This window comes from Myzus persicae, unplaced genomic scaffold, assembly GCF_001856785.1.
Source record: "Myzus persicae strain clone G006 unplaced genomic scaffold, MPER_G0061.0, whole genome shotgun sequence".
In the NCBI taxonomy this organism is placed as follows: domain Eukaryota; kingdom Metazoa; phylum Arthropoda; class Insecta; order Hemiptera; family Aphididae; genus Myzus; species Myzus persicae.
Window position 1 is genome coordinate 24,932 of NW_019100563.1, and position 17,191 is coordinate 42,122.

The following is a 17,191-nucleotide window of genomic DNA, read 5'->3' on the forward strand; positions in this document are numbered from 1 at the left end:
AGTATCCTCATTAGTCACTACTCATTCAATATTTGATTTTAGATTCTGAGAGGTGCGATGAATGTATTCATTGTATAATGATGTATTTTATTGTTTTGTCTGTCAACACTGTTTGGGGCAGTCAAATTGCCTCGATTTTCCTCAACAACAACATTTCTTTTATGAAAGTGATTCTGGTTGATGCGCTCGTTAGGTAAAAATTAAAAATTCTCAATTATTTTCAAAAGCGACAGGAAAATCAAACCAAAAATGAAGGTAAAAAGGGAAATTTTACACAAAACTGGTTTTTGAAAAAATCGATTTGGTTTTTAGTGTAACTCTAAACAAATTGACCATTGAAATAGCAATTTTCATTAATAGAATTAATGATTTTGGAGAAGAAATATACAATCTGTACCCGATTGTCACAATTAGAATGTGTACTAATTTAGAGTGATGTTGACATACATGATGCTAGCAAAAGATACATAGTAGTGACACTTGCTGTTAATCATTTTTTCTTACTGATTTGAGCTCTTTATTGCCATAAGAAATTCTTTACTTTTATTAGATTTTTGAAACAAATTGTCGATGATATGAATTATCGTTGAATCAAAATACAAGTAATGTATACAAGGTTCTTCAAAGGAATTAGTTAATGGATTTCACATGTGATATCCACCCAATTACTCATGGAACGCTTTTAGTACTATGTGGTAATACAGAAATGAATAATAGATAACCTGAATTAAATATTCAACTTGGTAACACGAAAATAGAAATGTTTTATTCTGTCACGAGCTATGAATCATGAAAATTCATTTTTATTTTTAGTAAATGTATTATTATTAGGACTGGTTATGGCCGATAATGTAGTATGAAAACATACTTGATAACTTTCAAATCAAGATAATGGGTGTGCTGTCAGTCAAACAGATACACAAAGCCATATGGTTACTATTGACAACTATAGTTGAACATAGTTTCTTATTAATTATTAATTCAATATTATGTTATTAGTATGTACATCCCTAAACTAATTATAAATCAGTTATAATCAGCTATAAGTGGTTGGGACACTTTACCATAGAATACACCTTGCATTGTATAATATATAAATTAAGAATTAACCTAAAAAACAATATTTATCTTTCACTTCAACGTTTTTTTAATCGTTTTAAAATTATGTAAATACATTCGTGAATACATCTAAAACATTAGTTTATTCAGTTAAAAACCAAAAGAGTTCAAGGACACCGTAAATCATTAAAAACTAAAAATTATTTTAAATTTTTGTATTTTTTTCTGAAATTAAATTGTGAATAAAAGTCATTATGAGTGTGAGATCGGTATTGAATAATTTTAATAAGTATTTTTTGATTTGAGGAGTTGGTTGTATAAAATATAGCCAGAGCAATTTTAAGAAGTCAGAGGTGTTTTATGTCTTGCGATGCATATTAATTTATGTCGGTTTGCTTCATTTCTACAAATCCAATGAAGCGGTAAAAACTGTATTTAATTGTATTTAAAGATTTTTATATGGTAATACACATATGGAACATTAAAAAATCTTAAATCATTTGAAATTAATAGATGTGTATTTCTTACTTCTTTCATTAAATTTACACGATAATAATTTTTTCTCATTTTATTTGAAATTATTATTATTTTTTAAATTCTAAATACAATTGTCTTGACCTAATTCATAAATATTCATTATACATTTGTAAAATATTACCTTTAGCTAATAATTGCAAATTATTAAGAGAAATTATAAAAAAATAGCTTAATAATTTAATATAATATATTAAAGGTATTTGTATAATATTATGCAATGATTTACTGTGAACTGTAGTTATGGAATTTTATTTTATAGATGATAAAGTATGACCCGGAAATGACTGAACTAACGTCTATAATACTTATCTGTTGTACTGAATTATATTTTATTGGAAATATCATAAGTCGTTTTTGGCGGGTATTTTTCGATTATCAGCTATCCATGGTATTGATTAAACTTGAAAGAATCCACGAAAAATTGATACGTCTGAAAGTGATCGCTACGATGAAAATAAAAATGAAGTGTTATATCATTATTGGTATTATTGTTCATGTCATAGGAAATATTTTAGTTCCACTCATATGGATGAAAATTCAAATCCATTTTGAGATAAAAGAAATGGTAATCAATCATGATTCACTTCTAAAAATATGTCATAACTTTAAAGTTAATATTGTATGATAATTTAAAGTAATTTGTGTTTTGATTAAACTTTCCCAACCGTTTTATAAAATTGATGGATAGAGATCAAATACCATATAAGTATTAGTTTATATGTTTTTGATCACATTTTTTTGTACCAATTTTTTTATATATTTTTTAAATTATTTACCTCCTCGAGTTATGTGTATTTAAATCATTTACCTCCTCGAGTTATGTGTATTTAAAAATAGTTAACTCTTTGTACATATCAAAATGCTCACGAATTTTCAGTTACAGACATTTAAGGCAAGCAGCTGTAGCTTCGATTTATTTATATATACCTACAATATATTTCAGATTTTTTACGTGGTTGCAATTGTTTGCGAATTTATTGCATTTAACGAATACATACTACTAATATCATACATAAAATTGATAGTGTACGTGATAAATGAACAAATTCTGGATAGAAGATCATGTTTAAGTACATTCAGAGACATGTATTTGGAAGTTATAGAATGCATACAACAAGTCAATAGATCAATATATGGTTTGCCGGCTATTATTTTTATTGGAGCAAATGTCGCTGATATCATTATTACTATATACAGTTGCATATTATTTCCTAGAGACTATGTCAATGATCCATATTTTGTATTTTCTTTCTTAGGCTTGTTAACAAGAACAGTCAATATTCTAATAATATACGAAATAGGCGACGCCATGGAAAAAGAGGTTTTTATATGATATTAAATATTATTCTAATTCATTGCATATAAGTTATTAGCTTTTTATAAATTGTATTCTTGGCTTTCAATTCACAATTCTTAGTTACTTCGCAGTGAAATAAAACTAATACATTTTTAATTTCTCTATGGTTAAGAGTAATAAATTTTTCTATTAACATTATACTGAACAATATTCATCTATTTAAGTTGTTTTGTATGAACATTATGTAATTAACAGTAAAAAAAAATGATAATCTACATATTTATAATAATTAAAAGATTTAAATTTGTGTTGCTTAGTACCGATGTTCAACTTATTTAAAATTACAATTTTGTATTTTCAGATAAATCGGATGAGTGATGTTTTACACGTACGGTCCGTAATAGAAAGAAATCCTAGAATTAAGCGTCAGGTATAAATGTAAACCAAATTGACTAACCGTGTTTCAGCTTTAACATTGTAAAAATTCTAGCGTCTCACTTATCTTAAAACCGTGGCCGTGCCTAACACGGTACTCGTCTCCAATGTGTTAATAAATCATTTAAATTGAATATTTTATGCAGATCAAGTTTTTTTTACTACGGAGATTACACGAACACTATAATTTTGAACTGTATGGAATGTGTCATATTAATCTAAGACAACTACATAGTTTGTCAAGCAAAGCAATTGGTTATTTAGTAATTCAAATCTTGTTCAGATTGAATAAATAATAAACTTAGATACTTAATTAATCGATATATTGGCCGATATACATCTATGTAAAGACACCCAGCAGAAATGTTTGCTTATTCTAACTTTTTTTGTATACGTCTTATTGTATTAATTTGAACATCTTTTCTAAGGAACCAAAAGTCTACTCACTTCTCATTCAAGATTTGTTTTTTTAATGTATTATAGACCCCTAACCTTGCAAAGAATGTCTTATCGGTTTGTAGCTAAAATTGTAACCTACTAGTTAGCTATAGTTTAATAAAAGTATTAGTAGAAAATTGAAAATTTGAAAATTTACCAAGTATTTATGTTTTATACATTACGCCATTACATTGTCTAATTTTATGTTTTATAATAAATGAAATCCACCTTCCTTTGCTACAATTTGTAAGATAAATAACTTAAAAGTAATTATAAAAATATAGATTATACTGCATAATAAAGGTTTCAAATCGGAATTGTTTTTTGTTTAAAATTTTTTTATGTAATTGAAATAAAATTCAACCCATCTATTTAAGTGACCCACTCAACACCTAAAGTACAGCAGAGTGGTTCCTACTTTTCTTAATTTTAAGTGGACCAAATATTCTCAGAGTATCTTCCAGTTTTTTCGGAAATTGTATTCCCTATAATCTTTGACGACTAGATGCGTCTGAAATATTAGTGTTGAAAGTAATTTATTTTTAATATTAATTAAAATCATTATAGTTGGCTGTAGGCCGTTAATGAAGATTCGTTTTTTTAAACATAATAATAGATTATTTCAGTATCCATATTTATATTCTGTTGTATACCTAGAAATTAGTATAATAGTATACTACATTGTACAGTACCTTATGAGTTATAACATATTAGAGATTTCTTTTGTACTGCGGCCTGCAGTACTTAAATAATTAATACAATTTAAAGTTAAGTGATAATAGTTAGTATTTATTATTTTAATGTAGTTAATTTGTATATCTATGACAAGGAAATCATATTAGTCATACACCCACCAAACGCAAATACAAGCCACCACTGTTGCTTATTAATTATTTACTTCAATTGTGTTATAAGTATGTAGGATCTAAATATAATAAACTAAGTGAGGGTAAATAGTATAAAATTACACCTTGAGCTGTATGATAAATAAATTAAGAATTTCACAAGATATCAGTATTTGTTTTTCATTTCAACGATTTTTCATGATATTCTGTTTTTGATTCATTTTAAAATTAAGTAAATTTATTCTTAAATGCATTTAAAACTTAAGTTTATTCAGTTAAAAACGAACAGAGGTCGTACACACATTAAATCCTACATACAATTTTTTTCTATTCCAACTTAAATTTTAAATAAAAATAATTATGAGTATAAGATCAGTATTAAAGAATTTTAACAAGTGCTTTTTGATTTGCGGTCTTGGTAGTATTAACTATAGCCAGAGAAATTTTAAGAAATCAGTAGCTTTATATGTCTTGCGATGTATATTAATTTATGTTCATTTACATAACTTCTTTTACGCCACCAAATGGGTACCTAATAACTTTATTTAAATGTATTTCAATAGTTTCCATAGAAATACATAAATGATACATTTTAAAAACATACACAATCATTTAAAATTGGGGTTCTAATTTAAATTGAACAATAATAATATTACCTATATCTAAATACTTACTTATTTATTTTTATTTATTATAAATACAAGGAATAGTTTGAGGTTATGAATACTTATGATAAATTCTAAATTAGATAAACCGGAAGGAGGAGTACTAAACAATTATCTCTGGAGCCCTTCATCCTGATCACATAAATAACACAATGACCTTTTATATTATTAATATTAATCTAAACAATCATTTGTAAATAGTAAACTATTAAGGCCACCTAGACGCTGATACTTTAAATAATAATAAAATAAAAATAAACGCATTATTACCTAAACCTAATTTCTATTAAAGTTGTTTTTTTTTGGCTCATTCTGATCTTGATGAGCAAATAAATGAAATTGTTTAATAATTTAATATTACTATATAATATTATGATGTAATAATTTATTGTGAAATGTGACATGCAATTTTAATTTACAGATTTTAAATAGCGACCCGGAAATGTCTGAACTAACGTCTATAATACTTATCAGTTGTTTCGAATTATATTTTATTGGAAATTTCATAAATCTTTTTTGGCGAGTTATTTTCGATAATCAGCTATCTATGGTATTGATAACACTTGAAGCAAATCACGAAAAATTGATGCGACTGAAAGTGGTCGGGCAGATGAAAATAAAAATGCATTTTGATCTCGTTATTTTTAATATTGTAAATGTTATAGCAAATATTTTAGTATCATTCGTATGGATATTTATTCAAAATGAATTTTAAAATGAAGAAATGGTAATCAATAATCATTAACATCTAAAAATGTGTCATAATTTTAAGTTAATGTTGTATGATGATCTAAAGTAATTTGTTTTTTTGTTGATCCTTTCCTTTTCCGAAGGTAAATTATATCTAGTTGATAATTTGGACGGTCTTTAAAGGCGTCGGAGGAAAACATTTAAGGGAAACTAGGAATTCTTGGGAAAAGCTTTTTTGGGACTCTTGATGTAACTCATCAACTAATAACCGTTAGTATTTTAACTTAAATGTGCAATGCAATGTTCCTCATACGTTTTTTTAGGTAGGTCCACTCGTGTGGATGATATAGGGTTGGGGAAACCTGTTATATTTAGATAAATCAGAGAGGGTTTTCATACTTTTGAATAATATTTTAACCGTATCCGGGACCTTCAGGAAAGTTGGATCAAGATCTAATACTAAGTTTTAGTTTACGTGTTATTTAATTTTTTAACAAGGTTTTATATTTCAATTTAAGAGAGCTACCTATTTGCTATGATTGCTTGAAAATAGCAATCTGTTTGCACATCTTAGAATGCTTATACATTTGCCGCTAAATAAATTTAATACAAGCTGCTTTAGTGTCTACATAAACATATTATGTCTAAATGTATCATATAATTTTAGGTCCCTATCATGGTTTTTACAGTTTGCGAATGCCTTACGCATATTGAATACATCCTTCTAGTATCATACATAAAGTGGATGGTCTACGTGATAAATGAACAAATTCCAGAAAGAAGATCATGCTTGAGTACATTCAGAGACATGTATTTGGAAGTTCTAGAATGCTTACACCAAGTCAATACATCAATATATGGTTTTCCAGGCTTCCAGCTATTGTTGTTATTATTGCAGGAACTGTCGCTGATATAATTTTAAAATTTTACAATTCCATATTATTTCCAAAAGACTATATCGTTGATCCTTATTTAGTATTATCTTTCATTGGTTTGTTAACGAAAATAGTCAATCTTCTAATATTATACATGATCGGCGACGCCACGGAAAAAGAGGTTTTTATATGATAATATACATTATTATTTAAATTCACTGTAAAGTTAAATCGCTTTTTATAAATGTTATTATTCTTTATCTTTTTCTCAATTCTTAGTTATTTTCTAGTAAATATTAAATTTCTCTATAAATACCAATACCTAATAAATATTTCTTAATTAATAACACGGACACTCATATAGATCACACAATACGCATATACTTTAGACACACGGTGTATTTCCATTATCAGTCAAAATAAGTGATTGTCTATTTATAAGAATTTAAAGGTGCAACATTGTGTTCAATAGTACCTATGTACGAATTTTTAAAAATTTAATTTTTGTATTTTCAGATAAATCGGATGAGTGATGTCTTATAGGTATCAACGGTCCGTAATAGAAAAAAACCCTAGAATTAAACGTCAGGTATAATTAATGTACCTACTGTAAACTGTACCCCTAAATTTACTGCATTTTAAATTATAAATTATGGAAATGGAATATTGATTTTATTCGTTTTAAATTATCAAGCAAAGCTATTGGATATTTAGTAATTCAAATCTTGTTCAGATTGAATAAATAACCAACTTTGATACCTACTTAATCATTTTATGGGCTGCTATATCTTTGTAAAGACACTCAGTAGAAATGCTAGCTTATACTTACCTTTTGTGTTACGTAACTATAAGTAGATGATAGACTACTCACTATACTCATTCAATATTTTATTGTGTATTATTGTCAAAATATTCAAATTTGGAACATGGAAATAAAAATAGAAATCAGAAAATAAATTTTATACTTATAATTTTAATGAAAAATAATTGTTATTAAATCTCCACTTTTTATAATTGGTTACTATAAAACTTAAAATACAGTTTTTCGTCAAAACACATTGTATTGTTTCCTTCCGATACTAGAGGCGTATGGATTTGCATGTACACATTCACATGAAGTGTATTAAGACGAACAGTGTTCGCGTTCAAGATGCCTGATATAAATACACTAAAAGGTAATTCAAAAAACGTGCTCTTGCTAATACATTTGACCTATTTTACCTTATATAGGGATAATATTGACTTATAATTTAGGCCACATACGAATTGCGTCCCAGAATACGATAGTAAAAATCGTGATATCTGAATATTGCGTCCTTGGTTTTTGCACAACATATCCGAGTTGCGTCCACAATTTTCTCACGACATATACGAGTTGCGTCCCGGTTAATAATATTGATTAATTGGATAAAATTATACATATTATGTTCCTTCCCGCTTTTACAGAATTTTTTTTTTTATTTAAGTTTCGGCAACTGAGGCCATTAGCTGTTGGTTGTGGTACTGTAGGGGTTACTGTAGGGGTTATGGAATACGTGTGTGTTTGCCAGAATTTTTAGTGGGCACCCGTAGGTTTCTGGCATGCCCGGGTGGGGGATGGCGGCCACTCTCTTCAGACACCGTGACTGCCCGGAGAGAAGTGCCGCCCGTGACCGAAGTTCGAACCGGCGACGGTGCGCGTTGCAACAGACGCGTTATCCACTCGGCCACTCCGTCCCCCTACAGAATTTTCGAACGAAGTTAAGACGTGGTGTATTTTTGTTTTTAAACTGAGTCATAGTTTTTTTTTTAATAAATTCTTGAAATATAATGTTGACTTTAAAAAATGGTGAGGTTAAAAATTGTTATTGTGTATTGTATAGTGTAATTAATTAAAAATAATTAATTTCCAAGTGTATTTACAGATAAGATATCCATAACCGAAGTTATCTACGAGTTCATCAACAAACATTATACTTAGTCGCTGAAAAACCCGTGGACACAATTCGTACATGTCACGAGAAAACTGCGGACGCAACTCGGATGTGTCGGGACAAAACCGCGGACGCAACTCGGATAAAATATAATTTAGGTTAGGTTAGGTTATTTCGAATGCGCTGATAATTTATATGTCACAACTCACAAGATTCTAGAAAAGCTTGGTTTTTTTTAACATTAAAATTATACATTTTCGAAAAAAACAAATGAGTTTTAGGAGTACAGAAAAAAATGAACATACGAGTACGTATGGTGTATGTATCTTTGTATTAATTATTAATACGGATTTTAAAAAATTTGTTTTAAATATTATGTGATCCATCGAATATTTTTATTTGAGAGTATTTCCTAGACATTTTTAATGTATTATGATAGTCTATTATCACTCTATAGACACTATTTCACTTCTTAACCAAAAAACCATTTTTTATGACATTTTCCATTTTTTTTTTTTTTTTGGAGTATCTGTATTATTCTGTAACAACAATTTTTCCGAGGATATTAAATAAAACCAAATTTTCACAGAGTTTTTTCCAGTTTTTTGGGGAAACCTTTTTTTTTAAAAATAATGTTCAATAATCTTATATACGTATATTGGACGACCAGCAGCGTCATCCGTACAGGAAATATTAGTTAGTAATTAATTTTTAATATGAATTACTTAAATATACCTGCGTTATTGCCGTCCGCTAATGAATATGAGACTATTAAACATTATAATAGATCATTTCCGTATCAACTATACTATACCTAGTAATTATAGTGCAATGGTATACTACAGTCTACAATACCTTTTGAGTAATGCTTATGACATATTCGAGATTTCTTTTCTACTGCGGCCTGCAATACTTTAAAAATTAATATAACTTAAAGTTTGGTGGTAACAATATGTATTACCTTTAGCAACCACTATCCACGACTGCGTTTTTAGTTTAACGTAGTTTCTTATTAAGTTTTACTTCAATTATAGTATGACGTACACTAATTGACTAATTATAATCAACTATAAGCGGTTGGGAAACTATACCATAGAATACACCTTGCATTGTATAATATATAAATTAAGAATTTAACCAAATAACAATATTTACTTTTCACTTCAACGTTTTTTCAATCATTTCCGATTCGTTTAAAAATTATGTAAATACATTCATGAATACATTTGAAACCATAGTTAATTCAGTTAAAAATGAACTGGGGTCACATACTCCGTAAATCTGTAACTAATAAAAATAGTTGCCGTTTTTTTTCTTTTGAAATTAAATTGCTGATAAAAGTCATTATGAGTGTGAAATCGGTATTGAATAATTTTAACAAGTGTTTTTTGATTTGCGGAGTTGGTTGTATATAAACTATAGCCAGAGCAATTTTAATAAGTCAGTGGTGTTCTATGTCTTGTGGTGCATATTAATTTATGTCGGTTTGCTTCATTTCTACAAATCCAACGAAGTGGTAAAAACTGTATTTAATTGTATTTAAAGATTTTCATATGGTAATACACAAATGGCACATTAAAAAATCTTAAATCATTTGAAATTAATAGACTTGTATTTCTTACTTCTTTCATTAAATTTACAAGATAATAATTTTTTTATCATTTTATTTGAAATTATTATTTTTTTTTAAGGGGATTCAATACCGACCATTTTTTAGACTAAAACATCCAATCTTTTGTCCATCAGTCCGATGGACCTAATAATGCGATAAGACTTTTAAAAACTGATTTGAATTCGTTATTATGTCTTCTTGAGATCGGCCACGTCACTTTTTCAAATTTAGGCCCCTTATCTTTATAATATAGATTTAGAAATTGTGAAACTTAAAAAAATGTAAGTTTTGATTACTCTGAATTAAAATTGTAAATTCAAAAAAGTGGCTAGGCCGATCTCAATAAGAAGACATAATAACGAATTCAAATCAGTTTTTAAAAGTCTTATCGTATCATTAGGTCCATCGGAATGATGGACAAAATATTGGATGTTTTAGTCGAAAAAACGGTCTATTTAATTTGCTGGTTAGTAACTTTGTACACGTTGACATGTGTATGAGCGTGCGAGAGTCATAATAGAAATAGTGGTGATGCGAGAGTCACTCACACTAATAATCAGTTACTACATACACGTAACCATGTCTTGCACGCACGTACTATATAAATTGCCTATATTCAACTCCTTAAAACAGATCGGTATCGAATCCCCTTAATTCTAAATAATATAATGTATTTACGAATTTTCATTATAAATTGTTAATATATTATCTAATACCTATAGCTAAAAACTAAAAAACTTGTCCATTACAAAATATTATGAAGAGCAAATAAAAATAAATGGTATAAACAACTAAATTAAGTAAAATATAGTTACTTATGTGTCATGTGTTCGTGTAATATGATGGAAGAATTTATTGTGAAATGTATTTATGAAATTTTATTTTGTAGATCTTAAAATATGACTCAGAAATGTCTGAACTGACGTCTTTAATAATTATCAGTGGTTTTGAATGATATTTTATTGGAAATATCATAAGTCGTTTTTCTCGAGTATTTTTCGATAATCAGCTGTCCACTTTATTGAATAAACTTGAAGCAATGTAAGGAAAAATAGATACAACTGAAAGTGGTCGACCCCATGAAAATAAAAATGAATTTTCATTTCATCATTGGTATTATTGTATATGTCATAGGAAATATTATAACTCCGCTCGTATGGATGAAAATTCAAGGCCGATTTGATGAAAAAAAAAGGTAATCAATAATCGTTAGCATCTAAAAATATGTCATAAGTAAAAAGGTAATGTTGTACTATGATTTAAAGTAATATGTGTTTTCTTGAACATTTCCCAACTATTTTTTTAGTATTTTATGAAATCTGTGGTCAAACTATCGATCTAAAACAACAAGAGGCTTAAAATATTTGTATTATATTCTATAGTTTGCAGTTTATATATTAACCATTTATGGTACTCATTCTCTCCTATATTAATTAATTGTACCTACGGGTTACCTGCTTCTATTGTTTCAATGGTATAGGTTTGGGGAATCCTGGTATATTTAGCTAATATTGTGAGGGTTTTCAAGTTACGGCAAAGATCAAGTTATAAGGTGTTGTTATACCACCTTTTTAAATTTTTTAAATCATTGAATCTAGAGATTGATGTGTATTTAAAGATAGTAATTGTTTGTACATTTTAAAAGGCTCATAGATTTTCCGTTGAAGAAATTTAATACAAGCAATCAGCAGCTTTAGCTTCGATTTATATATATATATATATAATATATTCAGGTTTTTTCTTGGTTGCAAATGTTTGTGAATTCGTTGCATTTAACGAATACATAATACTAATAGCATGCACACAATGGATGGTCTACGTGATAAATGAACAAATTCCGGAGAGAAGATCATACTTAAGTAAATTCAGAGACAAGTATTTGCTATTTGGAAGTTATAAAAATATAGAATGCTTACACCAAGTCAATAGATCAATATATGGTTCGCCAGCTATTGTTTTTATTGCAGCAAATGCCGCTGACATCATTATTACTTCATACAGTTGCATATTATTCCCTAGAGACTATATTGTTTGCGCCATTAATGGAAATTTATATTATATTTTATTGTATTTGTTTCTGCTATTTTTATTATTATTTTGGCGATTAATTTTTGTTCTTATCGCACATACCTGTAGCGCGGTCGACGATGGTAACAGCGCTGTCGTGTGCTGACCACCCAGTGTATGTGTTTGATAAATTCTATTATTCAATGGACCTTTAAAGGTTCAGAAGGAAAGGTTGTTACTACAACATCTCCCTTCTTTGGGACTAATAATTAATAACAATTTTGAATTTAGAAATACATAATGCTTATAATTTACAAATATAATTAATAGTGACTCTTTGACAAACAAAATAATAATTATAATGATAATAATAATACATTTAGTTAATTATTCAGTATAAGTTTCAATTATTTGAGATATTTTTTTGGTTTTTTAATCAACCGACCATGCCTAGTTTTCCTATTATCCTCCTTCACTAAACCTTTTACAACACTCTTTTTGTTTACTTGTATCACTTGTCACATTAGTTTTGTTCATTTTTAAAATGTACTGACGTTCTTCTAAATATTTTTCCTTTCACATCCTGTAAAATATATGACCTAGGAGTTTCTGCTTTCCCAATGATTACACCAACTTCCCAAACATTATTTTTAAGCCATAAAACAGAATCTCCTTTTTTAAATACTTTTTCTTTCCATTGTGTTCCTTTATTATAATAATCTTGTTGTTTACTTTGGTTTACTTTCATTTGACTATACAAGTTTTTAGGAATTTTTGGGAATAATGTTTTTTCATTTAGGTACTGGTAGTTTAGTTTTAATTTTTCTATTTTGTAATATTTCAGCAGGTGAATATTTTAATCCAGCAACTGGTGATGACCTATAGTTCAATAAGTACAATTCAAGATCTTGACCAGTCTAAGCATTTTCGCATCATACCTTTGGCTATGCCAACACCTTTTTCTACTAAGCCATTACTTTGCGGATAATTAGGACTTGTAGTAATGCTTTTAAAATTCCAATCAATAGAAAATTGTTTAAAACGGTAGCTATTAAATGGAACATTGTCTGAAACACAATAATTAGGAATACCAAATCTGCTGAAAATGGGTTTTAGTACTGAGACAATTGTATTTGCAGACTTATCTTGTATTTTTAAGATTTCTAACCACCGTGAATAATAATCACAAACTATCAAATAATAATTACCACCAAAATCAGCAATGTCAATACCAATTTTCTCAAATGAGCGTTTTGGTAGGTCATGATTTAACAAAACTTCTTTGCTATTTTTCCTTTGATATTTGGTCCATCAATTACAATTGCTAATATACTCGTAGTTTTCAATGTCTTTAGACATATAAGGCCAATGATAAAAGTTTTTTGTTAGTTTTATTGTCTTAGTAATACCCAAGTGAGTTTCATGCAAAATCTTTAATAATATTTTCCTTAGATTAACTGGAACTTATAATTTATCATTTAGGTATACTAATCCATTATTTACTGTTATTTCATTCCTTTTATTCCAAAGATACCTCAGTTCGTCTAAGTTTGGGAGTTTAGTTTTATCAACTAGCCAATTATACATATAATAATCCATAAATTTACCCAGTACTGGGTCAGACTTTGTTTCATTTATAAATTCTACTAGTTTGTCATTACTAAATTTTATATTTTTTGTATTTATCATATGTACATAATCATTAATAGATTCATCATCTTTTATACCACCATCAATGTAGTCTCTAGATAAGTAATCTGCAATAAACATTTTTTTGCCTGGTAAATATCACACATCAGTCATAACCTTAAAGTTAGTATGATAATAAACATAATAATAATAATAATAATAATAATAATAATAATAATAATAATGATACGAATATCAGTTTATTACTACAACAAATGTATAAAACAATTTTTTTAAGAACTTCTAAATTATGTATTTTTCATCAATTGTTTTCTAATTCCGGTAAGAAAGTCATGCTTGAGTACATTCAGAGACATGTATTTGGAGGTCATAGAATGCTTACACCAAGTCAAAAGCTCAATATGTGGTTTACCGGGTGTTGTATTTACTGTAAAAATTGTCAGCGGTATCATATATGACATGTACAGTTTCGTATTATTTCCGAGAGTACGTCAATGATCCTTATTCGGTATTTTCTTTCATAGACTTGTTAACAAAAACAATCAATATTATACTATTATACATGATATGTGACGCCACGGAAAAAGAGGTTTTTATATGATATTTTATATTATTTTAATTTATTGTAAAGTAAAATAGTTATTTTTTTATTGTATTCTATCTATTACTATTCATTCCTACCTTCTCAGTAACTTAAATTACTAAAAACAATTAAGTATTAAATTACTCCATAGATAACATTATAACAATAATAAACATATTTTCTTAATTACTCAATAAGTCTCTATGTTATGTACATTTTCTATTAACATTATCAGTAAAAATAAGGGATTTTTTATTTGCATGAAATTAAATGTTCGATATTGTGTCTATATTAAGTTCGACTTATTTAAAATTCAATATTAATTTTATTTTCAGATAAACCGGATGAGTGATGCCTTACATCAACGATCCGTAATAGAAAGGAACCCTAGAATTAAACGTCAGGTATAAATGTATATCTAAATTTACTACATGCAATTCAAGATAAATAAATAATTTAAATGGAATATTTATATATTTTTATTTAGATCAAGTTTTTTTTATTACGAAGATTACACGAGCACTATCATTTTAAGCTGTATGGAATGTGTCATATTAATTTAAGACAACTACATAGTTTGTCAAGCAAAGCAATTGGTTATTTGGTTGTTCAAATCTTGTTAAAATTAAATAAAAAATTAACTTAGATACCAAATTAATCAGTTTATAGGCTGATATATTTATGTAAAGACACTATGTAGAATGTTATATAAACCTTTTATGTTAGGTAAACATAACATATAAGTTACTAATAGACCACTCACTACTCATTCAACACATGTTTTTTATGTATTATTGTAAAGATATTCAAATTTTTAGCATGAAAATAAAAAATAGATATTAGGAAATAAATGTGAAGTTTATAATTTTTTTTCTATTCAATCTCCAGTTTTTAAATAATTGATTATGAATATTGATAATAAATATTGATTATTTTGCCGCGCAAATACTAGTGAGCTATGTGGTGTGGTGGTGTGTAAGGTGAGTATGTGTTGGTGTGTAAATTTAAACGGCAAATGATAGTAAGGTAATGTAAAAAATGGTAACTCTGTTTAATAATGGATAACACGATTGCTGGTAAATAACTAGTTGCTATATAATACAAATCTAAATAATAATAACATAAATATATAAAAAATCACAGCAACATAATAGATAATAAAAATAAAGGTATAATTCACTATAGCTGTTAGAGTTACATGAAAATATAAAAAGATTAGCCCTTCTGGCTCAACAGAATAATATTAAAATATAAATTAGCCCTTCTGGCTCAACAAAGGAAAATATGAAATAATATAATATAATATTATAGGCAGCTATTTAAGCTGTACACTTGTATAATTTTAATGATAATAATTTAATTGATTATAATATTAATACACAGCTCTTATGGCTCGACAAAATAATAATAATAATATAATAATAATTATTATATTATAAATTATACGGCCCTTATGGCACGATAGAATAATGATTTGAAAATATCTGTGGCCCTTATGGCTCACAAGATTTAAATGAATAATAAATAAATAATAACAAAAAACTCACAATTTGTGGAGCGCACACTGGCCAGCTGGTCCTATGCTATAAAAATATAAAATAAATACACGACAATAATATAATAAGTTAGGTAACAATAATATAAATAATAAATAATAAGTAAAAATGCCTTGGCGATTAGCACCAAAAAACAAAAATTATATATGAAAAAAACTTCGGCGATTAGCGCCTACGACATAATAATTTAACCAGCGCACGGCAAAAAGGAAATAATATAAAAAGAAAAACACTTTAACTATTTGAGTCTGTAATTATTATAGTAAGGTTGTGCATCGACGATCCAGCGGCGGCCGATACCCTGTTACACCAAGTAAATGGACCAATATATGGTTTGCAAGCTATTGTTGTTTTTACTGCAAGAAGTGTTGCTGATATCATTATCAAAATATACGGATTTATATTCCGTAATAGAGATTCAATGATCCGTATTTGGTATTTTCTATCATAGACTTTTTAACAACAAAAATCAATATTCTAATATTATAAATGATCATCGGCAAAGCCACCGAAAAAGATGTTTTTACATGATATTATCTATTATTCTAATTTACTTTAAAGTTAAATAGATTTTATGAATTTTATTATTTTCTACCAATTTACAATTATTAGTAACTCCGCAGTGAATAAAATCAATAAATATTCAATTTTTCCATGGATAGGTTACAATAATAACTAATAAGTATTTCTATTTTCACTATACTGAACAATAGGCAACTATTTAAGTAGTTTTGTATCAACATTATATGTGTAACAATCTGACTACGCTCGTTTGATGGTGTTGAGAATAAATGAACAAGAGTTTGACTTTTCTTTATAATTTGAATACTTTTTATTTAATTAATACAAAACACAATAAAATTACTAAGTCCAAATGACTATTTAAAATAATGAAGACTAGCGAGATGTGACTTTAATGTCCTAGCTCCTAGCTCTTCGTTGATGTTAGTTCGCCTAGTTCGGTGTCGCTGGTCCGTCTAGCTCGGTGGTGTTAGTCCGGCTAGCTCGGTGTTGTTAGTCCGTCTGCCG

General features: G+C 27.8%; 1 protein-coding gene and 2 pseudogenes across 2 annotated transcripts; all 3 read left to right on the top strand.

Annotated features, from left to right (window-relative positions):
• Positions 1-1,313: 1,313 nt before the first annotated feature.
• LOC111033295 lies at positions 1,314-3,624 on the top strand (annotated as a pseudogene).
• Positions 3,625-4,971: 1,347 nt separating this feature from the next.
• On the top strand, positions 4,972-7,587 carry LOC111033313 (annotated as a pseudogene).
• A 6,698-nt stretch (positions 7,588-14,285) lies between these two features.
• Positions 14,286-15,423, top strand: LOC111033322. 2 transcript variants are annotated; one of them, XM_022314009.1, is made up of 3 exons: positions 14,286-14,612; positions 14,942-15,010; positions 15,094-15,423. In XM_022314009.1, the coding sequence occupies exons 1-3, from the start codon at positions 14,478-14,480 to the stop codon at positions 15,250-15,252; spliced, it is 363 nt and encodes a 120-aa protein (XP_022169701.1). In that variant the 5' UTR covers positions 14,286-14,477; the 3' UTR covers positions 15,253-15,423. The 2 variants fall into 2 exon arrangements, with proteins under 2 accessions (XP_022169701.1, XP_022169708.1); XM_022314016.1 differs by having other exon boundaries at positions 14,286-14,509.
• Positions 15,424-17,191: the final 1,768 nt, after the last annotated feature.

Excerpts from the sequence above, each read along its gene's own strand:
- LOC111033322 (XM_022314009.1), top strand. The coding sequence starts at position 14,478 with ATGACATGTACAGTTTCGTATTATTTCCGAGAGTACGTCAATGATCCT. Across the intron at positions 14,613-14,941 it reads GTGACGCCACGGAAAAAGAG|ATAAACCGGATGAGTGATGC; the intron begins GTTTTTATATGA and ends TTTTATTTTCAG. Across the intron at positions 15,011-15,093 it reads ACCCTAGAATTAAACGTCAG|ATCAAGTTTTTTTTATTACG; the intron begins GTATAAATGTAT and ends ATTTTTATTTAG.